The 16,774-nt window shown below is 31.9% G+C and overlaps 2 protein-coding genes across 2 annotated transcripts in view; one reads left to right on the top strand and one right to left on the bottom strand.

The window, feature by feature from the left end:
• unc80 (unc80, NALCN channel complex subunit) overlaps nucleotides 1–16,774 on the top strand; it is a 106,866-nt gene that overhangs the window by 63,093 nt on the left and 26,999 nt on the right. The window contains 5 exon segments of the mRNA XM_088229642.1: nucleotides 10,919–11,030; nucleotides 12,843–13,072; nucleotides 14,854–15,079; nucleotides 15,710–15,905; nucleotides 16,395–16,558. Coding sequence (XP_088085768.1) covers nucleotides 10,919–11,030; nucleotides 12,843–13,072; nucleotides 14,854–15,079; nucleotides 15,710–15,905; nucleotides 16,395–16,558 — 928 coding nt within the window.
• On the bottom strand, nucleotides 2,278–9,478 carry LOC148279641 (glutathione S-transferase-like). Its single transcript, XM_088229641.1, has 4 exons — nucleotides 9,256–9,478; nucleotides 4,987–5,154; nucleotides 4,256–4,395; nucleotides 2,278–2,535 (listed from the first exon to the last, which is right to left on the bottom strand). The coding sequence occupies exons 1-4, from the start codon at nucleotides 9,413–9,415 to the stop codon at nucleotides 2,365–2,367; spliced, it is 639 nt and encodes a 212-aa protein (XP_088085767.1). The 5' UTR covers nucleotides 9,416–9,478; the 3' UTR covers nucleotides 2,278–2,364.

Below are 16,774 nucleotides of genomic sequence, written 5' to 3'. Positions count from 1 at the left end.
GTAACAATTTATTATGAAGCATCTAATGCGGCAATAACGCGTTGAAAGTATTTAAAAAATATGTATTGAAATAATCGTTCAATTGTGAATTCTCCAACGAAATTGCCTGATTCGTTGGTGCCAAGCAAGTCAAATATTCAGCGTGTTATGAATGTTTTTGAAAATTTTCGTACACTGGGAGATAAAACACAGTCTGGACAACAACGTAGGTACCCAACACACGCCAGAAATTATTGATGCGGTGAGGCACGGTATTTGTGAATATCCGGGCACCTCTCATCGATGCCGTGCACAAAAATTAAGATCTTGTAAAACCATTATAACATTTTGGAAATCTTTTTTGTACCCGAATTGGATCAATAGGGTTACATCATTTGAGGTTCCTACGGGATCGTACCACGTCACACAGAGCTCATGTAACGATGCAAAATTTCAGAGAAACTTTTTCCCGGCCGAATAATGTCAAAAGGTGGTGATATCGATTAGACCCCACGATCCTCTGATTTGACTACCCCTGTGTACACCAGCAAATCTACGGCAATTCTGATGCTTAAGGACAACATTCGTAAAGAAAGGCTGAGATAGGATTTTAGCCACGGAAAGAGGCAGCCACTTGACCGACATCGTATTTCAAACAAATTGTCAAAGACAAAAAAAAAAACAATTATTTAATTTTAAATTATGAGATTGTGTTTCATTAAAAAGTTATTTGAAAAAACATCGGTCTGGAACATAAAACGCACACTGTATTTGCCCTTTGACACTATAATATGAAGATAAGAAATGCGCATAGGTAGGCAATTATATTTAATGATTTTACAATGTTTTGAGTATGTCCAAATGTTTGCAAACTGGCTGGATTTCCTCTCTAAGGAGTTATTTATATCTGAATTTGTTGCAGCAGATGTGGAACATTTTTGGGAAGTCTCGGCATTTACAGGGCTTATGACCTGTCATAAGTGGCCACTTTACAAACTGTGTAACATTCACCATTCTGCCTATGTTTAAACATCTACATTTTCTCAACTCTTCCATCTGTTGAATTTTGTGAGTAAAAAAGCTGAAACATTATTGTGTGGGTGAGATTCATCCGGCTGAACCAATTCGCCTGTTGCCCTCTCTGTTGCAACAAATTTAGATCTAAATAACTCCCTAGGGAGGAAATCCAGCCAGTCTGCAAACATTTGGACATACTCAAAACATTGTTGAATTAACTAACTGGTAAAGGAAGAAGTATAAAAAATAGAAAATTGTTTTCAGGCGTTGCCTTGTAGGTGAATTGGTTCAGTCGGATGAATCTCACCCACATGATAAAGGTTTCAGCTCTTTTACTTCACAAAAGTCAACAAATGGAAGAGTTGAGGACATGTGGATGTTTAAACATAGGCAGACTGGTGAATGTTACTCAGTGTGTAATGTGGGGACTGAAACCGGCCAATGACAAGGTCATAAGCCCTGTAAATGCCTAAACTTCCATAATCACTTCTTAAAAATGTTTCCCTCTCCATTGCAATAAATTTAGATCTGAATGACTTTAATATCATCTTTGACCCCACTATCAAAAATTATCTACTGTTTTTTTTTTTATCTCAATAGTAAATTAGACAAGCTGTTATTTTTAAATATTTTTTTCGCCTGAATTTTTGGCCTACCATTAAATTAAAATACTAAATTCAGTTCACTGATTTCTGAGTAAACAACCAATCTTCAATAAAAATAATGTACATAGGTACACTTATTAGGTGACAGAATATTATGTCAAATAATAGGGGGAAAAACGTGCATAGTTCTTACTTTAAATTAGATATAAACTTTAAGATTCACATATTACAACAGAGATGGAGAACATTTAATAAAAGGGCATATGGAAGTCAAGGCTTACGATCATTGAAGAAACATGGATGTCCAAACAAAGGTAGAATGGTGAATGTTACACAGTGTGTAAAGTGGCCACTAAAAGCAGCCAATGACAGCTCTCTTGTAATATTCTATACTTCCATAGGGGGTGGAATCCAGTTCTTGTGTCACTCAAAATATTGTTAGCTGTCTCGCGGATCTGAGGTCTGACATTTGAACCCCGCTATACCGCAACTTGATTCCCATTTTCTAGCATGACTAGTTAAAATAGATGGCATATATTATAGTTAAAAATAGAAGACAATAATTATGTATCGTATATTACATTTTTGTTAAAAGGTATATTAGTTGGTCAAGGTGATTTATTTTACAACTAAATAAATAAAAAAACAATAAGAATAAGAAAATAATAACTTTAAATGTTTGGGTGAATTATCAAATTTATTTGTAAATATGTATGTAAATAACACAGTAGGAAAATTAAAGAATATTTTAATCCAGAAATAATTAGCGAGATGCTGGTGGTCTTTGAGCAATGTATTCCTTAACTCCTGGGAGGTTCCAGACTCTCTTGGAATGTGCCTCCAGAGCTGGATATTTTCCAGAAATATGATCCTTTTCCATCATTCCGTTTATGGTCTCAAATCCCGCTACGATGTAGAAGTCTAACCAAGTCAACTAAAAATAAATTTAAAAGTTTCTATGATTTTTAAAAATTTTGACAGGCATCAACATTTTGCAATAAATATAGTAGATAAAGTAAATTGAACATCAATATTTTGAGTATGTACTCCAAATGTTTGCACTCAAGGACTGGATTTAACTCCCTAGGAAAATATCACGATTATAATATAACTAGAGAGCTGTCATTGGCTGCTGTAAGTGGCCACTTTACATACCGTGTAACGTTAAAAACTTTGACTATGTAAATGCCTACACTTCCATATTCCCTCAAAAATGTTTTCTCTCTCTCTTGCAAAAATTAAAATCTTAGTATCTCCCTAGGGAAGTAATATCAGCCTAGTCTGAAAATTTTTTGTACTTTCTTGAATTGTTAAAAATAAATGATAATATAAGAAGTACAAAAATCGCAAATTTTTAGACATTGCCTAATTGGTGAAACTTGTCTACCAGACGAATCTCACCCAGAATAATTATAAAGATATCAGCTCTTTTACTTCACAAAAGTCAACAGATGGAAGCGTTTGGGAAAAGTGCGTGTTCAAACATATGCAGAATGGTGAATATTACACAGAGTGTAAAGTGTCCACTTAAAGCAGCCAATGGCAGGTCATAACCCTTGTTAATGCCAAAACTTCCATATTCCCTTTTCAAAAGTGTTTTCCTCTCAGTTGCAATAAATTTCAATTCTAAATTAAACATATTTGAAACAAGTTGCTACCTCGTGGTTGCTTACTCTGGGGGGCAATTATGAATCTTCTCTATCCCCTGGGGGGCGCGGACTATGCCAGAGGAGGCGCCAAATTAAAAAAAAATAGAATTATCTATTATAATTTTGGATGAATCTTGGCGGAGAGTATGAATTTTTGTATTGCAAAGAAATGCAGGTACTTCTACCTTTTTAACGTCTTATTTATGCAAAATGGGCTATTTTGCTGCAATAAAAACCAAATATCGAGCCAGGTTAGTAGTCGAAAAAAAGATTCAAGTGGCAGTCTCCACATTACTCCCAAGATTTGATAAACTTTGCGCCGATAAACAACAACAACCCTCACACTCAATTTTTAGATTATGTACCATCCTCCAAAATAAATATAAATGAACGTATATGATCATAAACTTCTTTTTATTCTTTTAATTGTAATTTTCAGTTTTTTTGTTGCAATAAAGTTTTTATTATTTAAAACGTGTCTATATTATTATAACAATTAAAAAAGTAAAACGTGGGGAGGCGCGGAAAAAAAATATTTTTTTTGGGGAAGCACAATAGTTAAAGGTTGGAAACCGCTGCCCTAGAAAGTAGTTAATTTGGGGATATTTATTTTTACTATGCAGCTAATTTTTGTTTTATAAATGGCCACTTTGATTATTAAACGTCAAAAAATATGAACACGTGAAATCAAACATGGTGATTTTCATTTAGAACATTATTGTGACCTTAAGCATTACCCAAAACACTTAATTAGGTTGAATTGACCAAACTGTATTCGTTTTATTTCCATTTTTAAACTTTAAAGCAGTTTTATACACCATTTGACGTTTAATCATCAGTGTGGCCATTATATGAAGCAAAGCGTCGTCGCATTATAAAATAAACATCTTTAAATTAATCACTTTCTAGGAGGTAGAGAAGATTCAAAATACCACTCCTGGATCAAAAAATCTGAAGCTTGCCAAATTCTCACAATTGATTATTAATGTATTTTTGAATGCATACCTTTCCGCCGAAGTAGTTCCCCTTTTCCTTAAGAATATTTTCAAACCTTTCCAAGTAGAAAGGGAGCATTGTTTCTTCTCTCTCTATTTTGAGTTTTGCTCTTACTACTTGATCCCTCTCGTAAAAGAATCTCGCAACCCCTGCAAAATAACAAATAATATTTGTATGTATAATTGTTAAAGCTATCTTTAGACCACATTTCGCCGAAAATGACTTTTGTTCCAGAAAATGTTCCCAATGGTTGGATGCATCATTTGAGTGTAAAACACCGTTGATTTATACTCTAAACACCCAAAACTATGGGAAGCCAATTAATGTTGGATTGTAAAAACAAATTTGAATTGGAATATTCAGCACTAAGAATATTATTAAGTGCTTAGTGTTTGAGTTAAAGACAAATAATTGTGAAAAATAATGTTTTGATTTAAAATTAAGTAAGAATGTATTCATAGTTCAATCCTTGAACCAATGAAAATAGCACTAAAATGGATTATGAAGATCATTCTTAAAAAACTTTCTTTTTACTTTCCTCCTAATTATCTTGTTCTCACTATGATCCGCGTACGAATCGCAATGCAGGTATCAAAAATTAGTTTTAATCTGCCTTCATGAAATTATTATTACATGTGAGATAAATTATCACTTTTATGCGTCATGACGCAATAATAGATGCCATAGATAGATAATTTATGCCAGTACAGAAAGGCTATGAAATATTCTAGTGAACTTACTAATGAGGATGTCTTGAAGAGAACCGCCTATAGCCACTAGCTGGGCATCTTCCCAGGCGTCCCCAGCTAACAAGTCATGTTGGCCGGCCAGGTACTGGCAGATAGCTTGGGATTGGTACAATCGCTTTCCATCCACGTCCAAAACTGGTAACTGACCAAACGGCATTGCTGAAATCAAATACATATGTAATTCAATAATAAATATGTCTTATAAGTTTAGTACAATACATTTAATGCCTCCAATCAACTAGAATAATTAACACTAACTAAAATTATTTTTACTTTATTACAAAAGATCCTTTAATTTAAGTTAAATATGTTTTTACTTTCTATGTTTGTATAGTGCTGGTAGAATTATTTTTAATTACAGATTCTTCATTATTACATTTTGATCACTCACTAACCGAATGTTTTGCCTGGATGTTTAATATATCTGAATATTTTGCGCAGCTCTGGAAGTATTTTTAGAATTACAGTTCTTCTTTTTTTTATATTTGGACCGCTTACTGACTGCCTATGATATGTGAATATGTTGTGTGGTTCTGATAGCATTATTTTAAGGGACTGATTTCCCTTTATTACATTATACTTGCTCCGAACAACAATAAATAAAGGGTTGATATTTCCGGGTATCCGAGATCTTAACCAAGCGAGGCTTGCAGAGCCGATAAAGCGATGCCCGGAAGACCGATAAAATGAGGCCTAAAAGGCCGAATTTTCTAGCATGTAACAGTTGGCTATAGCCTATAGCCGACTGTTTCTTGCTAGTAATTTTTTTTTATAAATTAAAAGTACCATAAATATTTGGAAGTCAAAAAAATATTGCTTATAAATAAGTAATAGACAAATACTGGAAGATAATTTCAACAATATTTTATTGTTTTACCATTTTAAAGTTTCAAATAAGTATACCAACAATTAAATACTCGGCAAAGAAATAAAAAAAATAATATGTCTAACTAACTGCCTTTTGTTCTTCGCCATTGACTATCTCTGAATACTTTTGCATTCAAAATAATCACCACTCTTGTAATCAATATATAAACTTACAATGCAGTTAAGAATTACAGAAAAAGAGTTTGTCAAGCAATTTATTAAAAATCTATGTTTTATTTTATTTTATTTTACTAGGTAAACAAACAGTATGTACACATATATTGCCAATTTCTTTGTATATTAGAGTAAGAAACTCATGCACACACCAAAAAAATTGTTTACACTTAATACAATAATTTAAATTATGTTCAATATAATAAATGTAAAAGTAACGAAATGAAAAAATATTTATATAATAATAATGTTAAATGTCTGCTTCTCTCAAAATTTCAATAATTTTTGACCTAAATTTACATACATTGTCACAAAAAATATCAGCCTCGGTAAATATATTGTTATATTGGTCGCATATTCTAGGTATTGTAGATTGTTTAAAATAGTTTGTTGACGCGTTTTCAGTGTAAAACAAAAGATTTTGTCTTGTCGGTCTAGATGGCACACGGAATGGAAGTCTTTCTAGTAGGTTAGGAGAATCAATTTTGTTATTAATTAATTTGAATAAAAATAACTGGTCCAACATTATTCTTCGATTTTTAAGAGAGTTTATTCCATGGTACTGCATACTTTCAGCATGATTAGAAAGGTTAATGTTTAACCGGTAGTCGACCTGCTTAAAAAAATTTTGTTGGACCCTTTCTAGTCTATTAATACTTACATTATAGTAAGGTGACCAAATAGGAGTACAGTATTCTACCTGGGGACGAACAAATGTTTTGTAGAGTTTTTCATATGTCTCCGCATGTTTAAAAGGTTTTGATACTCGCATAATAAGTCCAACCATTTTATATGCTTTTTTTAGGACTGATTCAATATGAATGTTAAACATTAGTTTTGAGTCAATAATAACACCTAAGTCGCGAATTTGACTATCTGTTATAGAGATCGGGGTATTATTAAAAGAGTAAGGAAAGCTGATTGTTGTTTGTTTGCGCGAAATACAAAATGAATGACATTTACTAATATTTAATTCCAGTAAATTTTGATTACAATACTGAAAAAGTCTGTCGAGATCTTCTTGCATTTTTGCACAGTCAGTGTGAGATTTAATGCAGGCGTAAACTTTCATGTCATCAGCAAAGGATATGAATTTACAATATTTAAAGCATTTGTTTATATCATATGTATATGCGTTAAATAGTAGAGGGCCCAGGTGAGAACCCTGTGGTACACCAGAAGGTATAGTTACAAAGTGTGAATTATAGCCTTCAATTGTTACACTCTGTAACCTTTTTTCTAGGTATGATGTAAACCATTTGAGTAAATCCCCATGGATACCCATGCACCGTAATTTATTAATTAAAATTTGATGATTTACCCTGTCAAATGCTTTGGAATAGTCGGTGTATATGACATCTGTCTGATTGTTACTACGCAAGTTTTGCATAGCAAAGTCTGTGAAAATTGTAAGATTCGATAAAACTGACCGTTGTTTTAGAAAACCGTGCTGTTGATTTGGAATATATTTTAAAATAAGGGGATATATGCGATCGTATATTATTTTTTCAAAAAGTTTACTAAATACCGACAAAATTGATATTGGGCGATAGTTTTTAGCTAAATTTTTTGCTCCCGACTTATGTATTGGAATGACAAGTGCTTCCTTAAACTTTTGAGGGAAAATTCCTTCTTTAAGTGATCTGTTAAAAAGTAAAGTCAGCGGAGTCACTAGAGATTGCGCACAGCGTACAACGAATAAAGGTGGAATCCCATCGCTGCCTGCACCTTTGTTTACATCGAGCTTAATTAAATATTTAAAAACTTCTACCTTGTTTAAAATTATAGAACCTATATTATCAGAAGCCCATTGATCTGTGGTATTTTCTTCTTCTGTGAATGTAATTGAAGCTGTGGTTGGTGATGAATAAATAGAATTAAAGTATTTCAGGAAGAGATTGCATACGTTTTCTCCCCCTGACACAACTTCATTTTCAAAGCATATGGTTTGTGGAGTATTTGATCCTTTATTCTGATGTTTAATGTAAGACCATAGTTTTTTAGGATTTTGTGGTATTTCACGTTCAATAGTGTTGATATAACATTTGTAGCAGTCTTTTTGAACTTTCTTTTGTCGTGATCGAAGTATTGAAAATTCAGAATAGTCACGTGGATTACCATATTTTATCCATTTTTTATGTATTTTTTTCTTTTCTTTTATGATTTTTATCAAAGAGGAGTTGTACCACTTCGGATATTTTTTTGGATTAAATAACTTTTTCGGAACATATGTAGAAATGGCTTTATTGATATTGTTATAGAAATATTTTATGGCAGAGTCAATATCTTCGATCTCACTTAGAATTGTCCAATTTATATTTGTCAAAAAATTGTTAATTTGATTGTAATCACCGTATCGAAATAGTAAAACTTCCCTTTGAGCACCAAAAAGAGAGCTATTAACCGGTTCTACCAGAAGTGTGATCTTTAATGCAGGGTGATGGGAGTCTTCCTTTACTAAAGGTGAATCACTTTGCAGTATTTGGCATTCAATATTACTAATAACCAAATCAAGTATTTTACCGTTGAGATTCAAAATGTTATTATATTGTAAAAGTCCAGTGTAGTATAGGGTATCTATAAATGCAGCGTCAGTGTGATGACTTACGGAGTGCGGTATAAGAGAATTGTTATGTTGTCCAATAATCCAGGTGATGTTTGGCATATTGAAATCACCCATCACTATTACAGCGTCACCGGGACATTGGTCACGGACCGAACTTAATAATGATGAAAAAGAATTTACCGCTGTGTTGTAATTGCGTCCTTGAGGTAAATAGACACACGCTATGTGAACATTTTGGTTTAAGATTAATTTGCCGGCAGGAATAGTTATCCATACGCACTCCGCTATGTTGTTTATAGGTAAACGAATTATATTGTCAGTTGTGTTATTTCAACTAAATGAAAGAAATATGCCCGGTGTGAATACGAGTAAACAAGTCAAAATTCAAACAGTGATTTTTTTAATCTTTAGCTTTAAAAATCGCAGTGATGATGAAAAAGAACCATGTTTTTTTTTTAATAATGGGGTAATAAAATAATTATCAACTAAACTTTCCCGTGTTATGAGAAATCTTTTTTTTTAATATTTTATTTTGATCCAGTTATAATATGTGAATATACTTGCTAAACACAGCACATTAATCTTCATAGTGAACAATAATATTTTTATAAAAAAACTTATATTACTGCAAAAAAAAATTTAAAACAACATACTTTTTTTCATTTGAAACCATTTGCTTTCCTTTATAACTTCTGCGGTAAACAAGATAACTACTTCACTTTCATATTCAACATTTCTGTAGGCAAAAATATATTTAATACACTCCCCCAGCCCTTTGATATCGAAATAAGTTAATTTATAATGGGCAGGCATTTTAAAAATAAATTCTGAAGCTTCCGCTCTCAGGGTCTACAGGCTAACAACTAATTCATTATTTCTGTGTTTCTGAATTTATAGAGATAAGAACACAAATAAAGTACATATATATTGAAGCGTATATATTGAAGTCGTTACTCTTATATCTCTTATTTATATTACCAAGGATGTTCCAATTAAAAAATACATATTGTTGTACATATATTTTTCATTATTATTTACTTTAACTCATCCACTTTAAAATCTTTTATTTGTAATCTAATTTATAATTCTTACATCTAAAGAAACATTAATCTTCAGTTTCTCCTTTTAAACATCTGACTCTTTCCGACTTTACTCTCTTTTTCTCCTTTCCATTTAAGACTATTTAGTATGGAGTAATGAATTATTTACACATATTTGCTTTTTAACCTAATTTGATATTAGTAAAGGTCATTTTCTTCATTGGTATAAAATTTAAATATTTCATTTGATAATATCAAAGTATATAACTAATAATTATAATATAATAATGACTAATTGAGCATACACAAGGCACTTAACTGATCTGTAGTAGAAGATTGGCTGTTTCAAAATATAATAATAAATACTTATGGACACCAAACCCTTTGATTGCTATATTTTGTGCCTGAATTTTCTTATCTGATACCAAAGGATATTATAAACTGCAATATGCTGAATCATAAAATTAAATTGGAGATTGGCTCATGAGATAACAACAATTTTGCTTAACTTAAAATAAGTAGATACATTATTGTTTGATTTCACGAAGCTTTAATTTTATTTTGTTTTCATTTATTTTTATTCTTTTCTTTGTTTTAAATGTTTGTATTACATTTGCATTTAGAATAATCAATTAATATATTTAATTATTGAACAAAGAGATAAACTATTAAAAAAAACAGCTTTCACTCAGTCACCGTAGTCTATGTTACACATGAAATGGCTTATAGTATATATTTTTTTATTCATATTATATTTATTATTATTCGCATCCTGTATTTAAAAAATCTACTTTCAATCGAAATGTAAGAATAATTATATAATCAATCTCATTAAAGTATTATTTTAATACAATATAATATTTTCTATAATTAGTTTACATTTTATAATAATTAACGCTACTAAGATTAGCAGTTATGTAGATGACAGATTATGTTACGTAAACTTACTTCATTAACTTTTTACTCTCAAAATCATTAATTTAAATAAAAAAATTATTCAAAAGAAGTGAAAAATGTGTAAAGTCAATTTTATAAATACTGTTTCGAATTACAGGGATCATATTGAAAGTTAGTACTGCATACTGAATTATAATAAGATGAGATTACGAAAGGATGCGAAGAATTTAACACCTTTTACATGGATTATAATTATTATAATATTAGCATCTATACCCAAATTTTCAAGACTCATAATGAACTTGCATATTATACTTTTTATAATGCTCAACATTTATTCTGATTAATTTCTGATGTATTATGTATTCTTGATCTACAGGCTAGACCGATCTGTGATCGACAGTACAGGAAGAGAAAACCTCTCCTTTGGGAAATGTTCTGGGCAGAAAATTCCCCCAGTATCACCGATTCTTCAATACATCAAAACTCAAGTAAGCAAACAGATACCTTCAGTTTTAAGTTTGAACCAACTAAATTTAAAGTTTTGTTAATTATCTCTGTATATTAGTACCCGCATGCAGAGACAAAACTTAAGGTGAGGAAAGTACATTCTAATTTCAAATGCAGAGAATAACCCGAAGGTGAAGACAATAGAATGTACTCTCCTCACCTTAAGGTTTGTCTCTGCATACGGGTATAAGTCTTCTTTGTTTATTCTCACATGTAAAAATATTTTTTAAAAGTATATTGTTAAATGTTCTTGGCACGGGTAACCCCAGTGAGGTCATATTATTTTTATTAACCTTTGTTTGTTGCCCTTTAATAATAAGGAATATTTTTATGTTTTTTTATATTTTTTATTTCCTTTTTTAATTACTATAAAAAAAAATACCTTAGAATCTGTTACAGAATATTTTCTTTTCTCTTTATGTTGCACAAAAATATTGAAACTGTCTATTTGTTATGGGAGCGAAAATTCGTAAACATTTCTTGTATACCCACAAACAGGCCATGCCTTTGTGGGATTTTTTGTTTACTATTTTTACTGTTAATATGTATTTCATCAATATGTATTTCATTGCTATATTGCTATGTAATTATCCTTTATTTTTTAATACTCTGTTTTACCTCTTAAGTATATTGTAAAAAAAATAAATAAAATAAAAAATGGACAAAAATGAATGAATAAAAAAAAATAGCTTACACACAACAAATGCACAAAGGAGTGTAGGAACCAAAAAACAGAGCGACAACAGTAAATTATTGTCTGAACGTGCTTGCCCTTCTCTGCCTCCACGAGCATTCCTGCTTATAACTAGTTAGCTTTTATATTTTTTTTATTATATTGTGAATCTATTATTGTTATCAAAAACATTTTTCACTTTGTGGTATGACATTTTATACTTATATGTTTATAAATTTGTATAAACCACTTTAATTCAGAGTGTTACTTCGACCGGTTTCAAGGTTACTACCTCATCGTCAGGAATTAAACTAACTTATAATTACTCGCTAAATTATTTTGTGAAGGAGACAGAAAAATGAAAGAAAGAGAGAGATTCTCTCTCTTTCTTAGAGTAATTATAAGTTAGTTTAATTCCTGACGATGAGGTAGTAACCTCGAAACTGGTCGAAGTATAAATCTAAATTAAAGTAGTTTATACAAATTTATAAACATATAAGTGTATATTGTGTATCTGCCGCATTCCTCGTGTATAAACTAAATCATAAGTGTATGTACATTATTTTTTTTATAATGTTTTCTGCTATTGTTTTAACTTTAAGATGTTTCCTAATTAGCATATCATTTTTCCAATATGGGGGTTGGACCTCTATAAACTAGGTGCATTGGTTGCCACAAGTATAGACAATAATTTATTGTTACCCTAAAATGCCATCTTTGAATTAATGAATTTGAAAGATATTTTTAAGGAGAACATTTTTTGTTACTATTATGACTCAGCAATAAGTTGTATGAGGTTCAAGTATACAGGTTAAGGTAAAGGAGCTCTATATACAATAATTGTCGCAAAACATACAGTTAATTGTGATTCTGTACACTTACCAGTCCAAAGATGCTTGTCTAGAGTGAAAGTACCAATGAAATTGTTAAGTATTTAATTATTTTGTATATTAGAAACGCAGAGCTCTATGCACCACTGGATGGGGATTGATGATGAATTTCTATGCCTTTTATTTATCATATGTTCTGTTTATATTTTTATTTTTGTTTTGGTGTTTATATTTTTATGCTTCATAAAATAAATTCGTTTTAAATATGTGACACGACTGATAATTTCCAGGTTCGGAACGCTTTCCACTCCCCGTTGGCTACGCTAGTGAAGGGAGCCATGATCATGAGCGAAGATGGTCTGGCTGGATCCCTGCCTGCTTGCTGGAACCTTCTGCTGGACTCGTGTCAAGAGGTGGCCGCCAGCGCAGCCTCCCTCTTCATCCTCGCCGCGGTCAAGGTGCCCCATCACGCCAGCGACATTATGCTCAAGGACCTCCAGCATACAGACCCTAGCGTGAGGTGAGAAATCATCATGAGAACATCCTTTTCCCTATCCACATCCTTCATTACTACACCAACCGCAGTGTATCTTGGTCATTTTTGTTACGTGGAAGGTAAGTTGATCAGCCTTACGGTTCAGGTGCCAGTTTAGGAGCAATGAAATACTGTAGTGTAGAACCGCCTTTAAAACCACTATGTATCTCAACTCGATTTAACACACAAAACTGTATTCTTCATCTGAAAAAATCAGAATCAGAATCAAAATCCACCATTGGGGATTTAAAAAAAAGGAATAACCAGCTAAGCCTCTAGTTTAAAGGCTTGTCAGCAGAAGGGAAAGGGAGGATATGGAGAGAGGTTATGAAAAATACACCACAACCCTTCTGGTATGATGATATTATTAAACATCGACTTAATATTGAAATTATTTTATTCTTTGTGCTCCAATAATGTCAATATAACATACATTTTGCAACAAATGGTTAAATAAATAACGCAAGATTTCAATTCAGAAATATCTTTCCATTGTAACCAAATACTGACCCAAATAATTTAATTGTCTGTGTGAATTTTCTTTCCTAACATGTTTAATAGCAGGTTACTGACGAAAATGCTTCAAATAATCAATAAATATCTGTATTTTCGTATGGAAAATTTGATTGTACTGTGTAGAAAACTGAAGATAACTCTGTCAATTTCCCACTGTAATCGAGGCCATGGAACCACTAACTTTGAATAAGGAAGCAAGTTGTTTTTTACTGAAATTAGTGATATATGTAATTGAAAAATATGAACATAAATCTACGATTTCAAAATTTTATATTCAGTACTTTCACTTATATACTCATAAATCATATCATTAATTAAAAATAATATATTACCAGTAGCCCTGATGATGGATGCTGCGATAAAGTCTGAATTACCGGGACTCAAACTATTATTGAATCATGGAATTGCGACCCAGAAAAAACTGCCAGAAACAGTTTTTTTTTTTATCAATATCACATTAAGAAAACAGTATGCGAAAAGCTTATCATCATGTGAACAATAATTAACCAGACCACAAATTAAAGTAATTATGTAACAAAGAAATCTTACAAATTATCATTCATTCATTCTCAACTAATTTCTTATAATATTTGTTATAATTCAAATGATTTCACATTAAAAATTTTAATCAATAATAATAAAATATGTATTTATCTAATCGCACTGATTTAACGTTTAGTGATTGATTTGTTAATTTTAAGGAGATGCTGTCTCATATAAATTCTGTATAACTTAACACACTAATTTAGGTTTTTAATTAAAAGTAAATAAAATATTTTTGGCACATTGACCTTACATTTTTTTTTTCTTTTATTCAGGAAACATACAGAACAATAATATAGTTTTAGACAAAATTAGACTTAATTCTAATGGATCAGTGAAGTTTCCATATTATATTACATGCTAAGGTTATTATTTAACCATATTTATTTTTTTCAAAATTTTAAGGTTGTGCAAATGATTGTAGACAAAACACTGCACAGTTGCCTTGTACATTAAATAATTAAATCAGGTGAATCTCTTCACAACAATAAAGGTTTCAGCTGTTTAACTTCACTAAAGTCAACAGATGGAGGAATTGGAGAAATATTGATGATCAAAATGGTGAATGTTACAGTGTGTAAAGTGCTACTTAAACCAGACAGTGACAGGTAATAAGCCCTATAAATGCCTAGACTTCCATATTTCCATCTCTAAAATGTTCTTCATCTGTGTTGTTATTTTTGTTAACATTTACCATATCTTTCCAGGATAAATGCTATCCTTCGTTTCCAAGTGATGTGGAAACTACGATATCAGGTTTGGCCGCGTATGGAGGAGGGAGCATCCCTAACCTTCAAAGTGCCTCCACCGGGAATCGAATTCACTCTCCCATCTCCCAAGATTGGCATCGAGTCTTTGCCCATTGTGGACCCCCCGTGGAGTCCTCATGTCAAGACCAAGGACATGGAAGTCACTCTAAATCAGGAGAGACATGTAAGACTCGTATAATTAGATAAGGGGCCTTACTTATAAACCTGGTGTAAAGTTACGCCTAAGCATAGTGGTAGAATAAGGAAGGTGTTTCCATTTTCACTATGCTTAGACGTAACTTTATACCAGATTTATAATAAGGCCCAAGAAACACTAATATTATAAACTTTAAAATACCATCTCGGTTTTCCCAGAATGTCAGAACCAGAAACAAACCACATATTATGCAAACCAAATTGTTTTGTCACCCAACAAAATAACTTAACTCTTTTATAGTGTGTTTACCAAAATTTTTCATTTGTGTTTATCAAAATTTAAACTCAACTTGAACAATTATAAACTGTTCTATCAAATTCAGCTCCAAACTTGTTTTACTGCCCCTAATAAATATAATGTGCAATAAAAGTAGGTAAAATGAATTTGACAACACTAACTTTATTTTGTCCTTTTCCGATGTAACAAATGCAAATATGACTTTCTCTTACCATAAAAAGGTAAAAAATATAAATTGTTATATCTTTTGATACTTCTACATTTTGAAATGTGCTTAGTGTTATGCATCAATTAGATAATAACTAATAATAAATTTTAAATGCTGTAGATTTACTCATCATCTAAAATCGTTATTTACAGCGCTCTCTAGTGACAGCTACTAAGACCCGCAAAAAGCAGCAGACTGAGGCCATCCGACGCGCTCTACAGCAGCGAGAAGACAAGAGGCGGGCTGAGAGGGAGGGCTTCCTGCTGACCACTATACCCATCACTCGTCAGGCTGCCTGGGAACCGTCCTTAGAACATCCCCAGGATGACCATGTTGAAGGTGAAGAAGGTTCTTTTAAATAATCTCCAAAGCTACCGTGTACTGAATTTATTACAACATGAATGATTGTGGAAGCAATTACCTCAAGTAAATTTTGGCACATGTAATACTGGTTTGACAACCATTTTTTTAATCTTAAGAAAACTAGCTAGTTGTACTGTTATTCTAAAACATTACTATAGAAAAATAAAGTGACAAATAAAATGAACTTCTCAAATTATTTACTTCTCCTGAATGAGTTTTCTCTGCTTTCCTCTTCATTAAGCAAATCGAGAGAAGTTCCTCAATAAGGCAACAGTTAACTTTCCTGCCAGATCCTCAGACAATAGTTATAGCAGTTAGATGGAATATACTCTTTGCAGTATATATTAGCCTTATGCAAGGCAAAAAATGAACAACTTACATCTAAAAAATGGCAATGTGTTATGAAAGGTACAATTTTAAACTGTTGAAGCAGATTTAATAGTCATTTGATGTTAAATTTCAAATTGATTTTAGATGAAGAAGCTGGTGAAGGTCTTCGTAATACTTCTCACCACGCTCAGACGGCCAACTCTCTATTCCCATCTTGCCTCTGCTCAGCTGTCATCCATATCGTGGCTCTTTTGGATGATGCTGCCGTGTCACCAGATGGAAATGCAGTCTATGAAGTGGCTTATCAGGTTATAATTTTATTTACCTACGCTGCAGAAATGTTCTCTGTTTCAGGTTAAATTTTTGTCAAAATATAAATATTAGTGTCCTTATGATTTACCCAACTGTTTTAATTTTGAGACCATTTTCAACAAATCGTAAATAACTCACTTTTAGAAAATGGAAATCCGTTAGTGGTACAGTGGGGTTCGAAGCTTGGACCTTTGATGTGTAAGACTGGAACA

Source organism: Micrasema longulum, unplaced genomic scaffold (assembly GCF_059751315.1).
Source record: "Micrasema longulum isolate JH-2025_06_02 unplaced genomic scaffold, ASM5975131v1 h1tg000690l, whole genome shotgun sequence".
Lineage (NCBI taxonomy): Eukaryota > Metazoa > Arthropoda > Insecta > Trichoptera > Brachycentridae > Micrasema > Micrasema longulum.
Note: the sequence above shows the minus strand (reverse complement) of the source record. Positions and strands in the feature narration are given on the sequence as shown.